The sequence below is a fragment of the Taudactylus pleione genome, unplaced genomic scaffold (genome assembly GCF_031769625.1).
Source record: "Taudactylus pleione unplaced genomic scaffold, aTauple2 ptg000282l, whole genome shotgun sequence".
NCBI classification, from domain to species: Eukaryota; Metazoa; Chordata; class Amphibia; order Anura; family Myobatrachidae; genus Taudactylus; species Taudactylus pleione.
Genome location: NW_028284684.1, coordinates 4,673,812 through 4,701,262, shown reverse-complemented (window position 1 = coordinate 4,701,262; position 27,451 = coordinate 4,673,812). Strand labels below are relative to the sequence as shown.

At 43.3% G+C, this 27,451-nt stretch overlaps 1 protein-coding gene across 1 annotated transcript in view; it reads left to right on the top strand.

Annotated features, from left to right (window-relative positions):
- ADGRD1 (adhesion G protein-coupled receptor D1) overlaps positions 1–27,451 on the top strand; it is a 596,761-nt gene that overhangs the window by 459,510 nt on the left and 109,800 nt on the right. Inside the window, exon 20 of the mRNA XM_088482162.1 lies at positions 12,994–13,060. Coding sequence (XP_088338288.1) covers positions 12,994–13,060 — 67 coding nt within the window. The remainder of the gene's footprint in view (positions 1–12,993; positions 13,061–27,451) is intronic.

Here is a 27,451-nt window from a genome sequence, read left to right as displayed (position 1 = left end):
TGACGAGTAGTATCTTACGACACTGGACCTCACAAAGGGATATTGGCAAATTCCCCTAAGTGAGACCGCCAAGGAGAAGACTGCCTTCTCGACCCCTGATGGCCTGTTTCAATATAAAATTCTCCCTTTTGGCCTTCATGGGGCACCAGCGACATTTCAGCATGCCATGGATCTCCTGCTGAAGCCATCCCAGGGGTACATTGTCATCTATACAGAAAATTGAGAAGAACACTTGCCCAAAGTCCAAGAAGTGCTAAACAGCTTACGACAGCATGGGTTTATGGCTAATCCAGCAAAGTGTACCATTGGACTTTCAGAGGTCAATTACTTCGGGTATGTGATTGGCAATGGGCAAGTGAAACCCCAACTGCGGAAAGTGGAGGCAATTGAGTCCTGGCCAAGACCCTCCACCAAGAAACAAATGAGAACTTTCCTTGGGCTGCTAGGCTATTACCTCCATTTCATTCCAAATTTTGCATCCAGAACTTTACTTCTTACTTAGACCCTTAAGAAGGCTCAACCAGAAAGAATGATCTGAGCCAAAACAACTGAAGCAGCCTGGGAAGATATAAGAATGGCCCTGTGTTCCAAACCAGTTCTACAGGCACCAGATTTCTGGAAACCCTTTGTCCTGCAAACTGATGCCATCACAACAGGCTTAGGAGCTGTTTTGTCATAGTCCATTGAGGGCGAAGATCTTCTACTTAAGTAGCAGGCTGTTACCATGAAAGACAAGATACGCCATACATGAGCTAGAATGCTTGGTGATAAAATGGGCAGGAGAAGCCCTGAAGTATTATCTCCTTGAAAGAGAATTTGTCTTGGTCAAGGATCACGCACCTCTGAGGTGGATGCACCTCAACAAAGAGGTTTACCTCAAGTGACACACTGGTTCTTGACCATCCAGAACTAGAAGTTTGTCGACCAGCATTGGCCGGAAGTTCAACATAGAAATACGGACGAATTTCCCCTGAAGTTTGAGAAAGCTGAGTGGTCTCGGCCATCGCGAAAGAAGATGTGCACTTTCCCAAGCTAGGAAAAGCGAATGCGAGGGATGTGTGGTGAGAGGGGTTGTCTCTCACCTGAATTGCCCACATTGCTGTGGGATCAGCTCTCTCCAAGGGAGGCTGGGTTAAAGCCTGTGTGTCCTGCATTAGCAGTGGAGGTGTGGAATTTCAGGTTGTCACAGTGGGAGAGGAAAACAAGACCGGCACATTCTACAGCTACAATAGAATATGGAACTCCATGTTTTCACAGTTGCACAGGCCCAGCTGCAACTCATCACTGAACAGCACAGGAAGAGTTTAAAACTACCGCACACCTGATGGTCCTGGATCCTGATGCCAGACAAATTGGCCAGGTGATAGGCTGGGGGTGGTGGTTAGTATTAGGGTGCCAGGACCTGGAGGGGCCACAGACATTAGTACAAGGAGTGCTGAGACATTTACTTTTATGTTGTTTGCTTATTTTCTGTTATGTGCCTGTGTGTGTGTCCTGGCCTAACCTCACGTATGCTAAGGTGAAGTGTCTGCTACCATGAAAAAGACACTGCTTTACCAAGTATCTGCCTGTCTGGAGTCCTCATTTCATTACCCCGTGTTACTATATATATATATATATATATATATATAGTGATTTGATCGTGGTAGGGGTCCCTCTCCTGGGGTAGATGGACACCTCCTTACACACAGCAGCCAAGAAACAGCACTAGTCGTGGATTTTCGTGCAAGCTGGTCGGCACCAGTTTTTATTGTGTGTCACCAATAATCAAACAAACAAAACATAAAAATAAACCCTAGCCCATCTGGGCTCTAACTAGACAGGTAACTCCCTCTCTACATGTGGCAGTACCTACTGACTTACCACAAACATAGTACATACCAATGTCACAGTGTCTCAGAACAAAACCTCAGTGTCTGTTCTCCCCAGGGTGTGTGAGACACTGCACCAAGACATTACACAGCTCTTATGAGCCACTGCCAGGTGTAATCACTCATTAGCCTGCTCTCAGGCTGAAAGCCTAACACCTGAAACAGCCCTGTGGATGGAGCCCTCCCTTCTCTCTCACACCCACACCCCCAGGACCCATTCTCCAGCTTTTACCAAAAGCAGACACTCAGATCTGTTTTTAAAACAGACTCTTCCTGGGGGTTAAAACACATATTACAGGAATCTGGGACACAAATACATCCCATCCCTAACTTCTCCAGTGCTTCTATCACAATATATATACATAATGGCGGAACTCAAAATGAACAGGCAGGCAGACTAGTTAACCAACATTTCAATGCTGTATTCAGTCATGCATTTTTTTAACACAATGCTAGTAGACCTGGTGCCTGCCCTGCAATGATTTCACACATTTGTGCCTATTTAATAGCCTACATGAATTTATTGGAGCCATATAAATAACACATTTTTCAAGATAAAAGGAGAGGCTATAATCCAAGTCTCCACTCCAGATGCAATAAAACTAGTTCCTTAAAATGAACACAGGAAACATTACTCTGCATTCATTCTAAAACAACAATTCAGTTTTCCATTTTAATTAATTACTAAAATACATTTGTTACTTTGTTTAATAAACAAACCCTGCACAATGTTCTGCCATACACATCTACTCAGTATCCAGCTTACTAATTACCCCAGTACACCTGCTTCTTAATGTAAATGGGCCTGCTTCATTATGGATTGCAACTGTGATTAAGCACGCAGATGGCCGATTGTTTCTATTGTACCAGAAGATTAGCAATTTCTGGGAAAGGTCTGACCTTGTGCAATTGTGCTTGAGTCTCTGATGTCTCTATTACCGATGGTTTCGCAGACTTGCAAAGTATTTGGATGGGAGTAGGGGGAAGAGGGCGTCCTATTGTTGGGCTGCGACGGCGTAGCGATCGCAGACATTAGCATATTTTCACAGTGAGACTGCGTGCGTAATCGCAGCTGCAATTGCAGTTGTGATCCGTAATGAATCAGGCCCAAAATCTGATCAGAGATTTATGTGGCAGCAACTCAATGCATAAAACATATAGAATGGTGCCCAGACACTAGAATGGTGAAGAAACACCAGAATGGAGAAGAAAGGTTACTTTGGTGGAAATGTATTAAAGGAGCAGTGTCGTAAAACACATAATACATGTTTTATCTGATATGTTGAAAGTAGAGATGAGTGGAGAACTGGACCCACCCGAATTTCACGATCCGGGCTGGGATCCGATTCCGGCTCAGAGTTTCCCACCTGACTCGAATCCCAAAATGAGGCAAATGTCATCATCACGCTGTCAGATTCTTGCAGGTTTTGGATTGTATATAAGTCCCTCCCCACAGTGATTGGAGCCATTTGCTTGCTGAGTCCCGGGCTGTCAGGCTGTGCTTCATCCAAGGGGAGGCTGTGTTGTCCAATACAGGGGTGTGCAGTGGTGTGCTGTGTTGTCTAATACAAGGGTGTGCTGTGCTGGGCTGTGTTGTCCAATACAGGGGTGTGCATGGTTGTGCTGTGCTAGGCTGTGTTGTCCAATCAAGGCAGATCCTTTCCCTGTCTTCAGTCCATAAACATTTTCCAACTCCCTCGGGCCTCTGACCTAGTTCTTGATTAATTAAAACATTCTTGGTTTTTAAACTTCCTATGGGGACGTATAGTTTATTAAACTGCCATACTGTCTACCACTGCAGTACCACTCTGTGTAATGTTGGAAGCGAAGCTGCCACATGTTAGTGCCACCCACTGCTGTTGCTTAGCTTAGTCAGCCAGCTAGCTCGATGCAAACTTTTGGCCTAAACTGGATGAAATCAATATTGTGAGCTGTGAGGTGGTCAAAATTGACTGGAAATGACTGGAAATAAATGTGATTGAGGTTAATAATACTATAGGAACAAAAATAGGCCCCAAGTATGTGATTTCAGCAGTTTTTATGATTTTTTTAGAAGAAATACAGATCCAAAACTAAAACTAAAACACGCAAGGGTGCTTTTGTAAAACCAAATGCTGATCCAAAACCTTGAAGGAGATACAGCTCCAAAACCAAAACAGAGGGGTCGGCGCACATCCCTAGTTGAAAGCATTTTCCTGAGATATGTTAATTTTTTGTTAAGCTTGGGCGCCAAAGGAAATTTTCACCCTGGGCTCTACTTGTTCTAGAACTGGCCCTGATGACATAGTTAGTTACTCAGTGCTTCCAGACTCTTGGGAAAGAGGATCACCTTCCTAGATCTTGGTAATACTCATCCATTCTGGTAATGCTCTGTTCCGTGGGCTTGGCTATATAGACGTAGATAGCCATATACAGCTATTTGAGTGGAAGCAGTATACTGGGATGGCAGAGGATGTGATGAGGGTTGTACAGTTGTAATCTTTGCAACCCATGTCAGATGGGATGGAGGCCTTTACACAACTACCTTTTTGAAGTCCAGTGAAATCCTTTAGTAAGTCCATATTTGTTCTGTGACTGCACTGGTACATAATTGCCCACTCTCCTGTAACTTCTGGAAGACTTCCGAATTTGGAGGAGTTTTTCCAGGTCCTGGTAAAGTGGGCAATCACTACAGCATCCCACCACTTCTTCAATATGAATCATGTTGTAACAGCTCAGTCATCTTTAATTTCCTCAATAAGTGACATTTTTAAGAGGGATGATACAGTTTGTGCCTGCTCTGGCCTTCACACTAGTAACACATCATAAAATAAAAGCAAATTTACAAACTGTCACAGTTTTATGCATTGTTTGAGGTGCTTAACACCTTCTGTATAAAATGCTATGTTTGGGTATTAAAATTACTTTAACATGACCTCATGGGTCATAGTATGGGATGGTATGGTAAACTGTTGCTGTTTCATTTTAAGGGTGGGACTCAATTAGCCGCGATAATGAGATAACTTATATATGTACGTGGTGTTACCTGTGAACATTATAGCTGAAAACTGAGAAATTTACCTGTACCTCAAAGAAAGGCAAACTGAGATAGGAAAGCAATATAGAAGTATATTAGATGCCCTAATAAAAGTACTTGGGGCTCTTAAATTGTGTCAAATGGCTATTTTATGCATATTTCCAAAACAGTGGGAAAAAAAAGATAGAAAGCAAGGGTTTTTTTTTATATAAATTGTTCTCCTTAAATTGGGGGTGCATAAAATGCCTTTAAGTATATATTTGTGTAATTTAAAGGCACTTTAAAAAAAACTTCAAAACACCCGTTCCATTCATATAGCACCCCCATATACCTGTCCCACATCAGTTAACCCATTTTCCAACACATTTACTTTTTCACCACAAAAATTTCATTATTGGTCAAATTTTGGTCAAATTAAGCTAATTAAAATCTTTCTTTTGCCTAATTACTCATTAAGGAGGGTGTCCCAGTCGTTCTGAACAAAGGGCCTGATTCAGTAAGGGACGCAAGGCAGAGAACGCATGCACTCGGATGATTATTTTGTTCTGTGCATGCGTATAAGACGCAGTGTGCGTGCGCAAACCATTAACTGCGGCAGGGTAGAGGGCGCACAGCATACAGAATGTGCACGGAGACCCTGCCGATGTTGATTGACAGGAAGTGCCTTTTGTGGGTTGTGGCAGGGGGTGGTCGGGCGAACGCAGAAGTGTCTGTGCATTTGAACGTTGCAGGGGCGTACACAATTAAGGCTGTATGGCGACGTACGCAGCTAGACGTCTCCTTACACACAGCGAGCGTCTAAAATCCTGAGCAAGGTCAGGTCATCCTCTGTTGTGCGTATGGGTCCGATGGTTCTCGATATTTGCGCTTTCCTGCGTACTGATTGAGCATTGAGTAACGGGAGATGGGCGTCACTATGTATTGCTGGGTGTCTGCATCCTTGTGCTGAGAATGTCGTGCGTATGGATTGATTAGCATATGCACGCAGCGGCCAAGTGCGTGAGTGCATTCTCTCTCTTGCGTCCCTTACTGAATCAGGTCCCAAGTCCCAACATTTTTACCTTAAAGGAGGGGTTTTGCACAACTTATCAGCTGCTCAGGAGGTGGTGAAAACTTATAATAGGATTGCCCGATAAGTACAAATTCACACAATAAGCCGTTTTTTCAGCGAAAAACGGCTTATCGCAGCTAATTGAATTTCCACCTTAGTCACATAATGGGGTAAATTGACTAAGTGAGAGTTTTTGGAAGTGGAGATGTTGCCCATAGCAACTAAACAGATTCTAGCTATTATCTTCTAGAAGGTGCTAGGTAAATGTTAAGTAGAATCTGATTGGTTGCCATGGGCAACATGTCCTCTTCTAAAAACTCTCACCTTAGTAAATTTACTCCAATGTCTCTGTTATAGTGTTTAAAGTCTACTTTCTAATTAATTTCTGTTAATTGCATGCTACAAATGGTTTACTGTAGGGCATTTCCCTATCCTGTGGAGTTATCTATGCCCAGCTCATATTACAGATCTCTACCACACATCAGATCTTAGCTTGGTAGGATAAGGACATCCAGTCCCCTAGAGTTTACTGTCAGCAGTATATGGCATTTAGCCCGTTACACCCTGATATAATGTACACAGTGTACCAAAAGCAAGTAAAAAAAAAAAGTATGAGGCATACTTGCCGACAATCAGCTCCCTCCTTCCAAGCCCCTGCCTGGCCCCTCCAGCAAGCCCGGACCCGTTCCCCCTCCCTCTTGGCGCCCCTGATGGTGGTACTGTATGGGTATCGGGGCTGTATGCTGGGCAATGTGAGTTTGAGGGTATAGGGGGTGTATGTTGTTCATTGTATGGGTATGGGGGATGTATGATGGGTACTGTGTCAGTGTGTGTATGAGGTGTGCATGCTGGGTACTGTATGGGTATGGGGTGTGCATCATGGGCATTTTATAGGTGTGTATGTTGGGCACTGTATGGTATATGTGGGGTATATACTGGGCACTGAGTTGGTATGGTGTTTGTATGCTGGGCACTGTGTGAGTGTGGATATGGAGAGGGTGTATGCTGGGTACTGTGAGTTTGAGGGTATAGGCGGTGTATGTTGTTCACTGTATGTATATGGGGGGTGTATGATGGGCACTGTCAGTGTGGGTATGAGGTGTGCAATCTGGGTACTGTATGGGGTATGCATTCTGGGCACTGTATGGTATATGTGGGGGTATATACTGGGCACTGATTTGGGGTGTGTATGCTGGGCACTGTGTTGGTATGGGAGAGTGCATGGTGATTACTGTATGAGTATGGGGGGCTGTATGCTGGGCAATGTGTAAGTATGGGGGGGTGTTCACTGTACATTATGGGTATGGGGATGTTTACTAAGCACTGTATGGGTATGGGAATTGTGCATCTTCTGGGCACTATGTGGGTATGAGGGGGTGTATGCTAGACACTGGGTAAGGGGCATACTTGCATCCTGCGGGAGTCTCCTGGTTTAGTGCAGGACACACCCTGAGTGGCAATAGATATGCCCACAGGTGGAGTTAGACACGCCCTTTGAGCAGAGCATGAGACATCCTGTTAACAGTGCGACGCATTCCGCATTCTATTACCAACTATAATCTCCCTTAAACTAGTTTTCAAAAGTATACAAGTATGCAGCAAAGGTAGTGTGATACTTTGTGCAATTTTCTGCTCGGAAACCTTGAGTCCTGGCATGCATGTGTAAGTTACTTTGACACATACCACCTACCTAAACATTGTTGCAGACCAAGTACACCCCTTCATGGCAGCTGCTCAATCAATCTGGTAGTACTTTTCAGGTGCATGAAAGGGAGGGGTCATACCAAGTAGAAAAGGGAGGGGGGGTTTAACCCCCTATTGTTCCTCAGGACACTGAATTATACTTGCAACAATATATGAACACTATATGGTAATAGAACTTCAGAGATATTGGTTGCATGCATTTGCAAATACATGGAAAGCTGCTAGGCCACATCACGGCTTCTCTTTTTTTGTTTGTGGTCATGAGATGCATGAATGAGCCAGCATTAGCAGGGCATGCTGGTTCTAGTAGTGCTAGTTGGAGTTCCCAGGGGTGACTCCCAGGTAAGCTGGCTCTCAATTTGGATGCATTTATGTATGTGCCTTTATCATGAGGCCTTACATTTGCCAAAATATATATGTGCTTTTATTATGAGGCCTTATAATTGGTATATATTACATTTGGGGTGAGCGTTTGGGCGTAGGGCCCCCGAGGCTTCTCTGGCTAGGCTTCCTCAGGGCATCACCACTTAATACACATAGTTACTTTTCACATCAGCGTTTATGTTTGTTTTTTATTCATGTAATTTTTTCACATATATTTTATCCTCTTTTTCAACACTTAATAACTACTCGCACACAACTACAGTATACTTTACTCTGCACTGTCACTCTTTTTCTATTTTCATGTGATGCCCTGGGCTGGACGTTATTTTGGGGTGCTCTGCACCCCGGACGTGAACCCCTTAGTGTTAGGGACTGCTAGTGACAGAGAAGCCGTTACGTGGCCTAGCAGTTTCTCATGTATTTGCAAATGCATGCAACCAATATCTCTGAAGTTCTATTACCATATAGTGTTCATATATTGTTGCAAGTATTATTCAGTGTGCTGTGGAACAATAGGGGGTTAAACCCCCCTCCCTTTTCTACACCCCTTCATGGCAACTATTTCCTAATGGCAGTGGCCTCTTTCAGCAGGATAATGTGCCCTGCCACAGTGCAAACATTGTTCAGGAATGCTTCATGGAACATGATAGGTGTTGACATCGGTATGATTTACCGCCGGACCCATGCCCAGTGGTTGGAATCCCAACAGCAGCATCCCGGCAGAGGAGGAAATCCCGATCGTCCAAGGTAAGTATTCTCTAACCCAATTCTACCCCCTAACCCTAACCCTCCCTTAGAGGTGCCTAACCCTAACCTTACCCCCTGTGCCTAACCCTAATCCCCCCACTAAGTGCCTAAACCTAACCCCCCCTCCCCGCCACCTAAACCTAAGTCCCCTGGGGGGGTGCCTAACCCTAAATCCCCCCGGGGGTGCCTAACGCTAACCCCCCTTCCCCTAGCCTAAACTATCCTCCCGGGGTGGTGCCTAACCCTAAGTCCCCACCGGGAACCCTAAAAGTTACCCCCCCCCCACCCCGCGGCTATCGGCGCCCGGCGTCCCTTCGATCGGGATGCCGGGCGCCGGTCTCCCAGCGTCGGTAAAATGACGCCTGTCATTTAACCCTCGCTGGGATTAAGAAGTCGGGAAGCTGGCTGTTGGGATTAGGTCCGCCGGCTTCCCGACTGCATACCGTGGAATATACCCTTGTGAGGTTACAATAATTAATAACTATTCACTCTTGTGTACGTGACACTTCATTACATTATATTGTGCACTAAAGGGTATTTATATACATTTGTGTGTCTTAAAAATACTGCTATACGTGTTTCTCAAATTACAAACATAAGATGACAAGTTTTACAAGTTTGTTTGTTGTGCACAATACAACAATGTACTGTACTGAACATGAAGGCTATAATCTTAAACAAAATTTTTAGCCATGGTATGAAACCTATTGTCCTAAAAAGACTTACCATGAACTCCTGGGAGTTTATCCTTCCACATCCCTCCCACTATCTACTGAAATGGACCGAATGGGAAGGTGGGGGCATGATGGCGTGTGGGAATGTGGGGGCATGATGACTGTTAGAGTGTGTTTTTCCGGGGTTTGCGCGACCTCCACTCCTCTCTGAGGGTCTCATAGTTACACAAATCTTCTCTTCATCAATAGTGACGATTATAATTGTATAGGAATATGACGCAATATTTTCCTCTTTAATCTATTTTCTCTGTCTGATATTGCTACATCTGTGACCCCCTAGATTACTTTATTAATCTTCCATACAGTCTTTTTACGTATTCCGTCCTTTACCATAAAAAACCCAGACAGAGAGTTGCCATTGTTATGTTTTGCATAACAACCAAAGCTCCATGTGAGCTAAACATGCAAGCTATTAACGGGCCCAAACCACACAAATATCCCTTGACAAATCTATCAAGTCTTACCCATAATGTATTATTACATTACATATTAAATAAACCTTGAAATCATACTCCGTTATCTACAGACCATATACATGATATAAAAAGTATTTTACTCCATAAACGGGAATTGCAAGGTAATAGATGGTTTACATACGAATAATACAAAGGATAATACAGTATGCAGTACAGTACATAACTTCAGAAGTGATTTTCTAACTTTAATCCCAGTAATGAATGACCCCATGCAGTTGCTAAATAAACTTCAATGCAGATTCGATTTAATCTTTCACTAGTATAAAACCTTGGTGTTCATGCAAATATATGTATATATATGTATGTGTGTATGTAAGGAAATTGTATGCATGTGTTATATAATTTTGCTCTCCTCTGTGTACGTGTGTATAAGAATGTGATATAAAGAAAGCACATGGCTGGAAGTAGTGTGAGAAGTGTACATGCGTGTGTGTATGGGGGGATATATGATATACTGTAATTAAGGGTAAATTGTTCTCCCTGCACATCCGCCGAAACTACTAGTCTATAGATAAACTGTGGAGGGCAATCTATCAGAGAAAACAATTATGTGTGTATGGATGTGATTATGTGAAAATACATGTGTGGGTACAGAGAGAGAGTGTGCTTTGTGTTGGAGCCTCATGGCATGGTAGCCATGAGGTCGTCCTTGTGTCTTTGTGTTGCTATGTATGTGGGGTGAAACCTCATGGCAAGGTCTGGTAGCCCTGATGGTGTAGCCTGTGAGCATGTAGATGAGACAAAGGGCGGAATTCAATTATTTCTAGCCGCTATCGCGCCCGATGGAGCTATTCTATTCTTGCTCCTGTCGGGCGCGATCAGCTGCCAGCGATACATTTCAGCTCGCAGCCCCTGGGGGATGAGAGCTGAAATGTGCGAAAAGTGACATGTTTGGGCGCCCAAACATCACTTTTCGCGATCGCGCTCAGCACTTTGGTCAGGTTTAGCTGCTTTACGCAGCTAAACCTGACCTCTATGGGCGCGACCAGCGCGAACATCTTGGACAATTGTATAGCGGCCCGCGATCTCCTGTCACTTTAGACGGGAGATGCGGGCTGCGAATACAATTGAATTCCGCCCAAAGAGAGAGAGAGAGAGAATTTCAAATTCATTGTAAGGAAAGGTTAGGCAATAGAGTTATTATAGAAGATACAGACAAGTTATTACATAGGACAGAATATCTTGAATAGTTAGAGAAGTTCAGTGAGCCAGGTGTGTGTCTGTGTTTAATTTCAGAAAAAGAGAGCGAGAGAATAGCATATAAATAAATGAAAGAAACGAGTGTTATAGCAGAAAGTATGTGTATAAAGAAAATTGTGTTTTATGTTTAGTACAGAAGTAATATGGTTAGCACAGAACTTATAAAGCAAGTGTGGTATCTCCAGATCTCAGGAAGCCTGGTGTGTGTGTGTCTTGGATGGGAATGCCAGAGGAAGAGGGGGAAGCATTGCACCAGCTCAAACCACCACACATCCTTATTGTCTGTAACAAGAGACTCTGCTAGGTGTTATATCCTGTTGTAGCTCCTATTGCACTCATGCTTGTTCCTTTGTTTGAGTGTTGAGCTATTTAAAATCTAAATCTTCTGGCCCTTGCATACCTATCTAATGGCACTGCGATAAGTTAATATTGGAGCTCTTTTACAATGACGTGTGGGAATGTGGGGGCATGATGACGTGGATGTAAGCAAATAGGTTCATCATTGCCCTGCACCCCTCAGGGTGTTGCCACAATTTACAGTTTTGCAGTGGGGTGGGATGTCAGTGAGGGCTGAATAGGGAGACTGGAGGACATTGGGCCTCATTCACTACGGATCGCATTATTGCGTACGCATGCAGTTCAACTGCGATAGTAAGCCACTCCACTGCGATCGCAACTGAAACTCAGCACTACATAAGGATGCCCACTTTACCATATGCACATCCATAATACTTAGCAGAATAGCAAAACCAACGGCACAATTGAGTGCCATCAGACCCATACACATAGTTGCACAAGCCCTGTCCATACTCAGAAATTGCTAACAGCCACGCACGCTGTGAGACCTCACACTATGTATGGCTTCGCAGTGGATAAATTATGTACGACCCTGCAACGGCGTTGAAACGCATTGGTATGCCTGCATTCACTCGACCACCCCCCATCAATACCCACAAACGGCACTTCCTAGCAATAACTCTGCAATTGGTCTGCATAGTCTCTGCGATCGCAGTGGTTAGTTCGCGCAAGCGTACTGCAAAGCATACGCATGCGCAGAACCAAATAATCATCCGATTGCGTGTGTATTAGCAACTGTGTTCCTTGCTGAATCAGGCCCAATATACCCAGGGCAACCATTGTTTATATAGATCTGATTCACTACGGATCGCAATATTGCATACACATGCAATTCAACTGCAATAGCAAGCAACTCCACCACCATCGCAATGCAGTCACCACCCACAAACGGCACTTCCTCTCAATCACTCTGCGATGGGTCTGTGTAGTCTCTGCAATCGCAGTGGCTAGGTCGCATACGCAGAACGCAACAATCGGCCGATTGCGTGCATATTAGCAACAGCGTTCCTTGCTGAATCAGGCCCTGAGTCAGTACTGACAGAAGCATAGGGTTTCTTTCAGTGCAATTCAGTTTAATTCTGTGTAGTTATTTGCTTCCTCTTATTTTCCAACAGTTATCAGAATTCCTGTGGATATTTTTCCCATGAGATTTCAGAAGATAACTAGTCATAACTATAACTATCATTTTGGAGAGTGTCTACATATTAATTTATCACTTTAAATTTAGTGTGATGTCTGATTTATTTAGAGCTGTTGTTGCTGCCATTGTAGCTCTTACTTGCTATAGTTTGGAAAATCAGTGCAGTAACATTCAGTAGTTGCTTTTTTTATTTTTAAAAAGTACTGAAATGATAAACTTAGTTGTCTTATCTTCTTGTTACAAAATGAATGGTTTTCAGTAAAACTTTTGATGCCACTAATTCATTTATCTGAAAACCTTCTTTTATTTCAGGTTCTTCGCTGGTGATCTGCATTGTGTCTGTAACATCTGCCCTGGACAGCTATGGAGCTGGGGAAAAGTGAGTGAGCATAAAGATAACATTGTGCTTGTTTAAGTGTCCATTTGTCAATATGAATGAAATCAAAAGAATGTGTGTATATGTCGTGAAGCAAAAGATTTTTGGCACTCCAGAAGAACACAAAATCTATGTCTTTTGGTGCACAGGAACCTTGGAAAGAGAATGTGCAACTCTGATATATAAACTTACTCTATTTTGTCCTGCTCAAATAATGGTCTCCATACAGCCTGTCTAGGTTAACAAACAAAATGATGCTTTAATATTGTCAGCAACAGAAAATAAGAAACAAACTAGCCCCCATTCAGGGCACTAGCTCACTTCTTCAGCCTGAACTATCCAGGGCAGCTAGTCTGTGCACAACTTCACGTCTCAATCCGGGCTACATCTAGCTGATATGACCAACTGGCCTCCTGGCCTGGCTGGGCTGCCACAGCCCAACCTATTCTGTATTCTCTGGGCAACAGATAGGTTTAGTCACACCCTTTTTTAAAGTTGTTTTGGCAGATCCCACCATCAGATTCAGTGGATCACCAACTCAAACTAGCTTCGTTATACCACATTTCCCTCTCCTCAGCTCACAATCCCTGAGATGAGCATCTTGGGATGATGCATTTTCATGGGGATGTCCCTCTTCACTTTCCTCTGTCAACTGGTGGTCTCATCTTCCAAATTCCTGTGTCTCTTTTTTTATTCCTGATATTATGGAACGTTATTTGTTTACATGAATTGTCCAGCAGTTGTGTGACAATGTTTTAAAATTTTGCCAAAATTTGCTCCATTATAACACATTTCAGATAAAGCCTTTTGTGCTTCTTTCTCCATTTCCAAACTTCCAATTCTTTTTCTGGAACCTCTAGCTCAATTTATAGCCGCATCAATATCTATTTTGCTGTACTTTAGAGCTTCAACAATTTCCCCCACATCAGAAGACAGGAGGTTAAATCTTCATCCTACACACTTTTTGTAATGTCTGTGATTAAAGAAGCAACCTCCGAGAACGTGAATGTCCCTAGGAGGGTGAGACTTTCCAATTTCTCTTCAATTCCAACACAAACAAATGTATCTGTAGTACAAGTTCTGACTTGGTTGCATAACTGTTTCATGTACAGGAGCATATCCCTCCACAACTCTTCACACTTACACAGGTATATTTACTAAAGGTTGATTTTGTCTTTTTGGTGTATTTATAGGTGCTTTTCTGTGTGATTTGCAAATCGGGGATTTACTAAAGGCAAAATCGACTATCGACCAAACATTGATACTTTCACATAGACCACTACAGGATTCTGTCATTTACTAACAGTAGTTTTTGGGGAGTTTTTCAGCTTTGACTCACTATTTGTAAATTGATCAATTGTATCAACATGGCTAGAATCAGATTTCAGAGTGTAGTCTAACTTATTTTCATTTTCTGCTTTTCGCACTTCCAAGTGGCACTTTTCCTCAGTTGTAGAAAGTAATTTTTCCAATTGCGCTTTCCAACTTATTCTTAGCTTGCAGAAGATTGCTCTCCATATCTTCAAGTTAAACAAATCCCAATGTTTGCTCAGGTGTTTCAGATTCTGCAACTTTTATTTTACACACAAGCTCTTTTTCTCTGGCACTCTTTTCCACCTGGTGATTGTGCAACTGTTTCTGTTCACCTGATAGACATTTTTTAGGTACATATTCTCTTCTTTTAACTCCTCAATCACAGCACGTACATGGTAAAGTTCTTTTTCCAAAACCTCACTTTGTTCTGCTGTTTCATGCAGAATTTCCTCTAAACATAGATTTCTTTCAACAAGACACGATGAAGTTGCTCTGGAAGTAGCCAAGTTGGACTGGAACATCTGTATATGCTCCTCAAAACTTGCTTGAATACAAACATGTATGTGTCTTTTGTATCCCTGAGTGTAATTCTCCAGCATATGTAGATATTCCTCTTTTTCCACAGAGCATTCATGAAGCTTGTCACTTAGACGATCTCTCACTAATTCACACTCTTTGTGTTATATATTTTTGTCTCAATATAATACATTTATGTTTACATCATGTCATGATATTGACTCCTGTCTGACTATTTAACTTTATTGTTTTTGACCCTCTTTGAACAAGTGACCCTGTACTGTCTGACTATTCTCTTGTTCCTATGTGGGATCTCCTAACCTATGGGTCCTGTCCATTCTGTTAGTAGATCATGCCTTGGGATTCTTTTCCAAACCTGTATGTGATCAGCACTTCCCTGCAAAAGTTCCCTTTATGTTATATAATATCTACAAATGTAATTAATGTAAGATGTTAAGTACAGTAGTCACATTAACTGATATTTGAAAAAGAAAATAAAATAGTTATGTTTGCTCTGATTCTGTGTAGTCCGTAACATTTTATCTAAGGATCGAATGATAAATAATCAGCTTTAAGGGACATCACTGTAAAATGGTGAATAGCATGAAAATAATTTATTGAACCTATGCCATATTCAAGCTTAATGCCTTTCATTGCTTGTATGCTACATTAGTATGAGTGATATACAAGCATTAAAAATATGGTTTTAATTATACTAGGTATCCTAAATATATTAAGGTATTGTATTACTTCCTACAAGGCAGCGTAGAGGATGCCAAAGAAGGATTAGTTTAATTTCCTCTAATCACTAAAAGGGAAGGTTTCACAGTCCATGAGTCACTGTTGATACAAATGAATATTCACTGGAATATAGAGATAAAATAATGCCATCTTGAGATTGAGTTTTAGAAAACAAGAGTGGGCGTTTTGTCTAATGATTTATGTACAGTCATTATGCACACTTTCCACAGGCTGGCTTCAGTATTCTTAGATTTGCAATTATAAGTATAGTAATTCATCAGTACTTGGGGGCTTTTGTTTCACTTGAATCCATATAAAATATATTTTTGTAAGACACATTTTGTATAACTGTCTTTAAGAGGTCAAGTTCTACATGTTAATTATCAGTCAATGACAAAGGTATGCCAGGGTATGGTCATTATAAGTGTCAGGGACCCGTACCCAGTATCCCTGACGTGGGGGGTACCTCTGCTACAGACAGAGTGCCGTAATACAAATACCGTACTTACAAAACTGCCACCAGCGATGGAAACAATTTAAAGAGGCCCACGGTCCTCTATTATCCCTATAATTGCACAGGCTCAGCAACAAGATTCCCACGCAGTTAATCTGTTGCTTAATCTCTCCACAATTGCGCAGACTCAGCGTCCCAGATGACCACACAGTTCGCTGAGACCATGGTAGAGGTAGACTTACAGAAAACACGCAGCATTAGAAAACACGTAGCGTTCTGCCCAGGAGGAATGGTAAGAAATGCAGAGACTTCAGGTTAAACTTCAATGCAACAAATTGATCCCCCAGTTTGAACCCAGAGCTTCAATCCCTTTTATCAGAAGCGCATCACAGCTCCTGTGATGTCGTATCCATCCGTTCCGATTGGTGAATTAGATAATTGAAGTACAGGATCCTCCCAGCTAAGTTTAAATCCCTTTAAACTTATAACAGAATAAGCCTAATAACTTCCCCTGTGGGTGGACTACCTACAATATGGGATGTTCATCATACTGGTCCATATTTTATAAAATTGTAAATATGATGTGGTTGTCATAGTGCATTCCTGAGAGATCTCATATCTTCAAAACTGTATGGGGTAAATTTACTAAGATGGGAGTTCTATTTAAGAAGTGATGTTGCCCATAGCAACCAATCAAATTCTACTTCTCATTTAGCTAGCATCTTCTAGAAGATAATACCTGGAATCTGATTGGTTTCTATGGGCAACATCACTTCTTAATAGAACTCCCATCTTAGTAAATTTACCCCTTTGTCTCAGTGATATGGGAATCGCACACAACCTGGATATGGAGTCCCGTTATAGGTATATAATTTTACAAGCTTCCAGCTATCACTGATACATCAATTTTATAACATAAACCATCCAAATATGACTTTGTTTGATCTGCTAGATCTCATCACACCTAAATGTCAGCCTGTTACTCTTTGTTTTACCCCCTAGGGTGCTGACTGTCTATAGATGCACACAAAAGGCTGAGCAATACGCATGCCCTGGTGACAATGTTACCATAATTGAGTGGACACACAGACAGGCTCTGAGCTAGACAAATCTGTGTTGTATTTCCTAATTTCATTAACAGTCTAGTGGGAACTTAGCCTGTATCTGTTAATTTCAAGACCTGGGCAATACTTTAACCAAAAGGTTTCCTGCCTTGTACACTTTTAAAGGATAATTACCATGTGAGTCATGACATTAGCATCTTATTGACCAGTGAGGGGCCAGAGTTCAACAACAAATTAACAAATTGTTATAGAAGAAACTCACAATCATATAAAATCTATAATTCTTCACAATTCCCCATTTAAGAAGAGGCGTGGGGATATGATCTACCAGATCTCTCCTCAAGCGTCTATCCCATACTGCCCTCATGAGAGAGCCCAGTTATTCTATGGCTTTTAATTGCCAATCTGTTATGATGTCTAAACTATAATTCGCACTATGTGCCATAGCGCTTTATTCCTCACACCTCCCCCCTTTAAGAGATGGCATGGGGATTGACTGCTCCATCATTCCCCAAGCTCATCTCCTACAAATTCCTTGTAAGGTACCACCTTAGCTTCTGCTATTGATTCTACCAAAAGCTTTCGGCTCAAATAAACAATTGACTTTTTCTTCAGGCAGGGGCTCTGACAGTGACACTTAGCTGTGCCTGATCCCTCCTTTCTGGCTCTAGATTGACACACCCTCTCTGATCTCACAGGAATATCTGCTTTGACTTCTAGGGAAACTATATAAGCAGGTTGCCTAATGGGAAGATGGTCTTAGTGTTCACCTGGTGAACATCAGGGATCATCTTTCCCAGGATCCCTGTGAAGGAAATAAAGGCTAAAAAGTGGCGGAAGCATTTGCTCAGCTGGGCCCGCTGCGGCTTAGAAAGCCGGACTCTAAATTCAGCATCTTCTATTGATCCTGCCTCCCTGGCTGTACTGACTATGTCCGCTAGAAGGTCAATTTCACCCTCTTCTGGCAGACTGCATACTGGCCGGCCCAAGACTCCCTGTCATGATGAGCTTTCATCATGGTTATATGATGACCACATAAGTCACGTCATTCAGGCGTTGGTGAATGACATATGGGCCCTCTATAGACTCCTTCTCAGGTTTACCTAAACCAGGTCCACCAGCTGCATGCACAGCATCTGCAGTCCCTACCTCTTGGTCTGAGCTATACCAAGCTACAGGGCTAGATTCTGGCATTATAGGGTTAAATGCTGCAGAATCTTCACCCAGTTTAACTAGCTCACTGTCCACACCAGTACCAAGTACAGACTGAGTGGTTTCCACCATGCGGGACATACAAGTGTTGCAAGTGACCTTTTCACTCTCGTACCTATGCTCCTCCTTTACCCAGCATTGCATAGCAAGATCATAATACACTTCTGCACAGTCATGTACATTTACATTTTGGTAGTTATCAAAGGCATTACCAATTATGTCAGCGTCATCACAAACTTCTACACAACTGCAGGTTTCAACATTAACACTGTGGGCCTTATCACTAGTGCACAGGAGAGCAGAATCCTCATCTCCTATCTCAACTCTCTTAGTATTCTGTAGTATCCCAACAGTCCTCTTTCTCATTGACCTGTGACCTCTGGTGAGGGTAAGAGCTCACTGATGGCCTCCCCTTGTGGGCTTTCCTGTCAGCAGAAAGCTCATTCTGCAGACTAAGATCACTATTGTACAGGAGAGCAGAAGCATCTCCTTCTACCTCATATACCCCTGAACTCTGGTGAGGGTATGGGCTCAAAGCTGGCTCCCCCTCGTGGGCTCTCCTGTCAGCAGCAAGGTCAGTCTGTAGACGAAGATCTGCAGGCTGAGCCTCCTGACTGCACAGGCCCACAGCTATATACAGGGAACTCCCACCTTTTGGAACATTGTATACAGTCTTCTCCCCACAAGTTCTAACAGGTTCAATATACAGTTCCTCATTATTCTGTATCTCTAAACATAAATCATCAGTAGTACATTTTAATGCATAATCTGTACACAAACTCATGTCATGGCACAATTTATCATTAGCACATACAACCTGTGGTGAATCTGGCAATTTCCCTAAAACAGAGCAAAAAGGCAGAAATTGTTCTTTGACGGGTAAGTCCACAAGATCATCAAAAGTATTAACAGCCAGTCGTCCCAGTTCCTGATGCAAGGTGGACCGCAAACTATCCACAACATCAGAATAGTTCTTATCAGCTCCATGGTGTAAATTACAGAATCTTTGATGATAAAAAGCTGTGGTTGGGTTAAGTTCCATTATTAAGGTCTGCTTTATAGCCTCATAATCATCATCGTTAAGTGATGCAAATACTTCAATAGCTTAACCCCTCAAACAGGGGATCAGAAACACGGCCCATTCCACTGGCGGCAAATGATATTGCCGGCAGGTTTTTTCAAACCGCTCCAGAAATATTTCCAGGTCTCCATCCTTAGACATAGGAGGGAAATGCTCCCGGCGAGGTTTAACTGTTACCTCCCTGGTCTCACTGGGCTGGGAGAAATCACTCCTCCTTTGGAGCTGTGCCATCCGTAGCTGAAATTCTCTCTCAGCCTGGCGTTCTGCAGCTTTCCTCTCGGCCAGGTGCTCAGCATGGGCATCCTCCTGGAACTGGCGGATCAGTCCCAATTTTGTAGCAGCATCCATAGGTCCTAGATGCTTGATAATACAGTCCAAATAATGATCCAGCTCAGAATCCACATTGGCACTATTATCTTCCGCAGAAAGTATATGTCCAGTACTAAGTTCACTTCAGGTTACCGCAGCAATCCCAGATGAACTCTCCTCATGTACTATGGAGCTCTCTCTCTCTGTCAGGTGTGCAGCTCTGACATGCTCCAACTCTCTCTTCTCGTGCTATGGAACTCTCTCTCTCTGGCAGGCGCGCAGCTCTGGCAGATTCCAGGAACACAGGGATAACATCCAACTTTGGGGCTGTCTCCATAAGCCCCACATGCTTGATAACAACGTCCACATCAGAATCCATCTTTGCGCTATTATTCTCCGTAGAAAGTAATAGTCCAGACCGAAGCACACCTCCTGCTACCGCAGCAACCCGGCAGATGAACTCTTCTTGCGTACTGGTTCACCATCATCATGATGCTCTGTATCACCTTCCATTAGCACTCTGATCAATCTATCCTTAGGCTCGTTCGCCCAGACGAGACCTCACTGCTTGCAAAGGTCTATCAGTGCCTCTTTATCTTTGTAAGTAGCTGCCATCTCTCCGCAGTTACTTTGCCAAATAAAAAAGATAGAAAAGAAAAACAAGAGACGGGAAGGGGTATTGCTTGCACGTATGATTTAGTAACCAAATATAAGCATTGAGTCTCTTTCATATAATCAGTTGGTACTGATTCTAAGTGTCAGGTATAATTTCTTAAGCATTAAGCTGGCCACACACTAGGCCAACTTACATCCAACTAGCCAACTTGTTGATTGGTTGGAATGAAAATCTGGTAAGTTATGAAAGCAAATGACAATCAGCAATTTGCTCCCAAATGCCGGAAAATGAACAAAATCTGTTGTTTGAACAAATTGTTTAGATCAAACATTTAACAAACTTGTCTGACGACCATTTTCATCTGTTTTCTGGCATTTAGGAGCAAATTGCTGATCATCATTTGCTCCCATACGTTACCAGATTTTCATTCCAACCAATCAACAAGTTGGCTGGTTGGATGTAAGTGGTCTAGAGTGTGGCCAGCTTTACACTTAGATGCTCCAGAAAATAAATATATCTCCTATCCCACAAGCTGCAAACCATTTGTCAGGCACACATACCCAGTATCCTTGACATGGGGGGTACCTCTGCTATAGACAGAGCGCCGTAATACAAATACCTTACTTACGAAACTGCCACTACTGATGGAAACAATTTAAAGAGGCCACCGGTCCTCTATTATCCCAATAATTGCACAGGCCCAGCAACAAGATTCCCACTCAGTTAATCTGTTGCTTAACCTCTCCACAATTGTGCAGACTCGGCGTCCCAGATGACCACACAGTTCGCTAAAACCAACCCTCTGCTTCCCGTACTTAACAATATGTGTAGCGTCACTAATAATCTCTTCAAAGACTAGGGTTTGAAGCATATAGGAAATAAACTAATAAAGAATACTTTATTTACAGAAAAAGGTAGTAGAATGCTTAAAAAGAATGTTACAAAGAAAAGAATGATTACAAAGGTACATACAACAATATAAAATAAAAATGGTAGCGGTAGACTTACAGAAAACACACAGCGTTAGAAAACACATAGGGCCAAATGTAATAGGTAGTCTGTTTTGGTAAATTGTGAGTTTGGTGCTAAACTCGCAATTTTTCACAACTCTCCAATGTAATAGGGTGTCTGTTCACTAAAACTCGCATTTTTCAGAGTTACTAAAACTCTCCATTCTCAAACTCGCATCCAGATGTTTTCACATTGAAAACAATCAACTCGCCCAATGTAATAGAGTGTCTGTTTCAGACTCGCAAAAAAAGGATTACCAAAAGTCCCCAAATAATAGACCTGCTTCAGGCTAGCGAGTACATCCTGAGCAGGTCAGATTAACACAGAAATATGCACATATCCATGAGATATGTACATGTTTCGGTGTGTACTTATGTTAAATGTTATAAAATAAAAAAAAATGACGTGCACCCCCTCCCCAAAAGCATAACCAGCCCCGAGCTTTATAAAGCCTGTTCTGGTTCTAAAAATACAGGGACCAAAATGCGTAGGGGGCCCTGTATACTAAGAACCAGCACAGGGCTTTGTTGAGCTGGAAAATCAGGGGACAAAACGAGTAGGGGTCCACTGAAAATTCCAGAACCAGCACCGAACTCTTTCTAGCAGGGGGATAATGCCACAGCCAGGGAAAACCTTTCACCGGTTTCCCCAGCCAAAGCATTATCCCTGACTGCTAGTCAGTCCAGGCCGGGGATCCCTGGGGAGTCGCGACATTGTATCATTGATGTAACCACAAGATTAACATCAATTAATCTTGCGGTTACTATGTAGCGGCTCCCACCATAGACGGCTATGGGGATTTCTCACCATAGACGTCTATGGGAGACAGAGGCTGGTCGCATTCAGCTAATCAGGGAGCTGCTCCGACGGAGATGCTCCCTGATTGGCTGGCGGCCCCTGCACTGACGGGGCACACGTGTGCCCCGGTCATTTACGCGGAGCAAAGGTATGTGTACACACATACCTTTGCTCGGTCCGCATGGATCAGGTTTTTAGCGTTTTTTAATTTTAAGCCCTGGAATGCCTAATTGCAGAAGAGGACGTGATCTACACATAGGAGAGGTGAGTATGTTTTTTTTTTTTTCAGGTACACCCCTATGGATTACTTCGGATACTAGGTGAGTATGTGTGAGTGTGAGTGTGAGTGTGCATGTATGTTTTATTAAAATTATACTTTCACGGTGTAAGTTTGTTTATTTACGTATTTCTTTAGTTGTGGAACTACAAGTGCCAGCGGGCCCGTAATGCCCCGCATGCTGGTATTTGTGGTTCTCCAAATACCAGCATGCAGGGGAGGCTTGCTGGTACTTGTGGTTCTACAAATAAAGACAATATGGTAAATTTAATTTTACACTTTACACTATCAACCCGGCACCCACCGCCCTAGGGTGCCGGGGATAGCCCCGGGCTATCAGTCTAGGCCTGGGGTGCCATGGATAGGGGTACCCCTTTATTGGGGGGGTACCCAACTCCCCAGGGATCCCCGGCCTTGACTGACTAGCAGTCAGGGATAATGCTTTGGCCGGGGAAACCAGTGAAAGGTTTTCCCTGGCTGTGGCATTATCCCCCTGCTAGAAAGAGTTCGGTGCTGGTTCTGGAATTTTCAGGGGACCCCTACTCGTTTTGTCCCCTGATTTTCCAGAACCAGGACCAGCTCAACAAAGCCCTGTGCTGGTTCTTAATATACAGGGGCCCCCTACGCATTTTGGCCCATGTATTTTTAGAACCAGAACAGGCTTTATAAAGCCCGGGGCTGGTTATGCTTTTGGGGAGGGGGTGCACGTTTTGTTTTTTTTAACACACACAGAAGCCATCACGGATCTCACTGATCTGTGATGACTTCTCTAAAACTCGCACCTTTTAATGCTACTCGCATTAAAAGGTGTCAGTTTACATAGTCCTAAACTCGCCTGCACTCGCAAATGCAGTAGCCTCGAGCTGAAAAGTTAGCAGGCTATTGAATTTGCGAGTTTCAGTACAAACTCGCACTTTTTAAAAGTGCGAGAAAGTGCGAGTTTGTACTGTTACTAAAACTGACTACCTATTACATTTGGCCCATAGCGTTGGTAAGAAATGCAGAGACTGCAGGTTAAACTTCAATGCGACAAATTGGTCCCCCAGTTTGAACCCAGAACACAGGATTTCAATCCCTTTTATCAGAAGCGCATCACACCTCCTATGATGTCGTACCCATCTGTTCCGATTGATGGATTGGATAAGTGAAGTACAAGAACCTCCCAGCTAAGTTTAAATCCCTTTAAACTTATAACAGAATAAGCCAACTTCCCCTGTGGGTGGACTGCCTACAATATGGGGTGTTCATCATACTGGTCCATATTTTATCTGTTATAAAAGTGTAAATATAGTGTGGTTGTCATAGTGCATTCCTGAGATATCTCATATCTTCAAAACTGTATGTCTCAGTGATATGGGAATCGCACACAGTGATATGGAGTCCTCTTATAGGTATATAATTTTCCAAGCTTCCAGCTATCACTGATCATAGGCAAACGCAGGGGGGGGTTCCATCTACCTGGAAACCCCCCTCCCCAGCCCACACCATGACCACAATAGCAATAGTAATGTAATAGAATTTTACTAGTGCTGCATTTTCTTCACAGTACCACAAATGAAATAATTAGCACCACCTGTAGATCTTTTAACATGCATCAGTCAGTAATAAATAAACTGTGCACCAACTAGGAGATATGAAAAACATTCACTGTTAGAGATGCACTGCCATAGAGCCCAATATGTACATATATGTCCAGGGCAGTGCTAGGTTATTCTGCTGCTCCCCCAGACTCCCGGACTTGCTCTACTACTCTGGAATGGTGCCCACATCTAAAATAAAAACATTCAGCTCAGGCAGGATGGCCCTACTGCCACATCTAATGACTTACTGTGATTGCTGGTCCTCTATATGCTGGAATTGTGACACACAATACACTATGTATGATGCATATTACAGCTGGTTAAATGCTAATTCTACCCTCTTCATGGACTGGTCACACTCACTCTAATATCAAGCATTTGGAAACCCCCCTCTAGAAATCCTTCGTTTGCCACTGCTGATACATCAATTTTATCACATAAACCATCCAAATATGACTTTGATTGATCTGCTAGATCTCATCACACCTGAATGTCAGCCTGTTACTCTTTGTTTTACCCCCTAGGGTGCTGACTGTCTATAGATGCACACAAAAGTCTGAGCAATACGCATGCCCTGGTGACAATGGCCCTGATTCAGAGCCGGACGCTCTGACCAGAGCGCTCGCTCTGAATCAGGGCCCACCTCCATAAATATGGAGCATCCTCCTGGACGCTCGTATAGCTGTGGGTCACCACCCACAGCCTATATGAGCGTGCAGGATGATGGTCGCGATGGTCTTGACCATCGCGACCATCGCCAGTGCGACCAGAAGCCTGCGGTTGAGTTTCTCAACCGCAAGGCCAGGAGTGATTTTGGCTCTATCAGAGCCAAAATCACTCCCACTGACATCACTAGTGATGTCAGTGGGGCCGGCTTCTGACGGTAGGCGTTCCCTTGGGAACGCCTCCGTCTGGCTGGCACGCCCCCGACACGCCCACCAAAGGGGGCGTGCTGTCAATCAACATCGACAGCACGCCCCCTTTGATCAGACACAACGAGCAAAGGAAAGTCCTTCGCTCGTCGCGTCTCGCGCATGCGCACGACGGAGCTCCCTCCGTCGTGCGCATGCGCAGTGCACACCATCAACCCACTTGCGAGCGGACAGCCGCTCGCAAGTGGGTCTGAATGAGGCCCAATGTTACCATAATTGAGTGGACACACAGATAGGCTTTAAGATAGACAAATATGTGTTGTATTTCCTAATTTCATTAACAGTCTAGTGGGAACTTAGCCTGTATCTGTTCATTTCATTACCTGGGCAATACTTTAATCAAAAGGTTTCCTGCCTTGTACACTTTTAAAGAATAATTACCATGTGAGTCATGACATTAGTATCTTATTGACCAGTGAGGGGCCAGAGTTCAACAACAAATTGTTATAGAAGAAACTCACAATCATATAAAATCTATAATTCTTCACACCTCCCCATTTAAGAAGAGGCGCGAGGATATGAACCACCAGATCATTCCTCAAGTGTCTCTCCCGTATTGCCCTGATGAGAAAGCCCAGTTATTCTATGGCTATTAATTACCAATCTGTTATGATGTGAAAACTATAATTCGCACTATGGCCCTGATTCAGAGCCGGACGCTCTGACAGAGCACTCGCCCTGAATCAGGGCTGTCCCTCCTACTTTTTGGAGTGGCCTCCTGGCCGCTCGCATAGCTGTGGGTCACCACCCACAGCTATAGCGAGTGGCCAAAATGATGTTCGCGATGGTCAAGACCATTGCGACCATTGGGCTTGCGACGAGACCCTTGCGGTAGGGTCTCGCTGCCGCAAGCCCCGGAGTGCTTTTGGCTCTATCAGAGCCAAAAGCACTCCCACTGACATCACTAGTGATGTCAGTGGGGCCGGCCCCAGACGGTAGTTGTCCCCATGGGAATGCCTCCGTCTGGGCAGCCACGCCCCTGGCACGCCCACCAAAGGGGGCATGCTGTCAATCACCATCGACAGTACGCTCCCTTTGGTGCGAGACCCATAACGACGGCTTGGTCGACGTTATTCGGGTCTCGCGCGTGCGCACGACGGAGCCGCCTCCTTCGTGCGCATGCAAACTTGGGCATCATCGACCCGCTTGCGAGTGCTCAGCGCTTGCAAGCGGGTCTGAATCAGGCCCTATAGGCCATATTGCTATATTCCTCACAATAAGCAACATTCAGATTTGAAAATATTTACTTTAGGTTAATAGTAACTGGCTAATACTATTTAATGTTATCCTTATTGTATGTTTTATTAAATGAAAAGATTAAGATGTGAAATGTTTGCTCGTACAGACCTATTCATATCTTACTGCTGCTCTTTCACCCTGCTTTGTTGTCACTGTCACATGGTGCGGTAAAAGTGCAGTGCTTGTTATTAGTTACTGCACTGTTCTTCCTAGTGAAGTCCGAGTTCACTATGAAGTTTGCTGTTCTGCTCCTCAACAGCACTATGCTATGCTAGATCATTTTATTGGTGAACACCTATCTGGATTTTCAAAATTTCTGTTGAAATGTCTGTTTAGGAGGAATGCAGCAGTAAATTGTGACGTCACGATTTTTCTTAATTAGTCTTTCACATTACAGACCCAAAAAATAATAATATTTATTACAACATTCCACCAGAAATAAGCAGTAACTGTCAAAAATCCAACGTCACATTTGTTTGGGTAGGTAAATGGACATAAATAGTATTCCAGATGGAACCGATGCATTTATAAAGTGTAACAACTCAATTCTTTAAGAAATTAATGAATGCAGAACCATATCTGAACTTTTTCACAGAAAGCATCAGCAGCAGAGATAAAGAAAAATAGAATAATAGGTAAAGATGAGTGAAATATTTAAAAATTGCTTACCAAAATTTCAGTGTCTTTTTGTATTTGGTTATGAAACCTTGCACGTTTCACCAGTGTAATTTGGCCTAATGTCTTGTATGGCAAATACTTCACATAGCTGAAAAAATTGACTAGCATTGTCTCAGCTCTATTTATTAGTAGAGATGAGCGGTTCGGATTGCTTGGAATCCGAACTTGCCCGAACATCAGGAATCTGAGTCAATCCGAGTGGCAGCTTGGGTCTTCCCGTCTGACTCGGATTCCACTTTGAGGCAAAACGTCATCCTCGCGGTGTCAGAATCTTGCTGATTTTTGATTCTATATAAGAAACTGCGGAGGGGACTCTGCACCATTACCTTGTCAGGCACGCTTCGGTATGCTGTGCTGTACTCTGCTGTATTGGCTGTGCTGTGTCCAGACTCACAAGTGGCTGTGCTGCTTGGTCAGTGTGTATAGGGGTGAAAGCTGCTGTATGCTTTGCTGTACTCTGCTGTATATAGGCTTTGCTGTGTCCAGACTCACAAGTGGCTGTGCTGCTCTTAATTCAGTGTGTATAAGGGGTGCAAGCTGCTGTATGCTGCACTGTACTCTGCTGTATATTG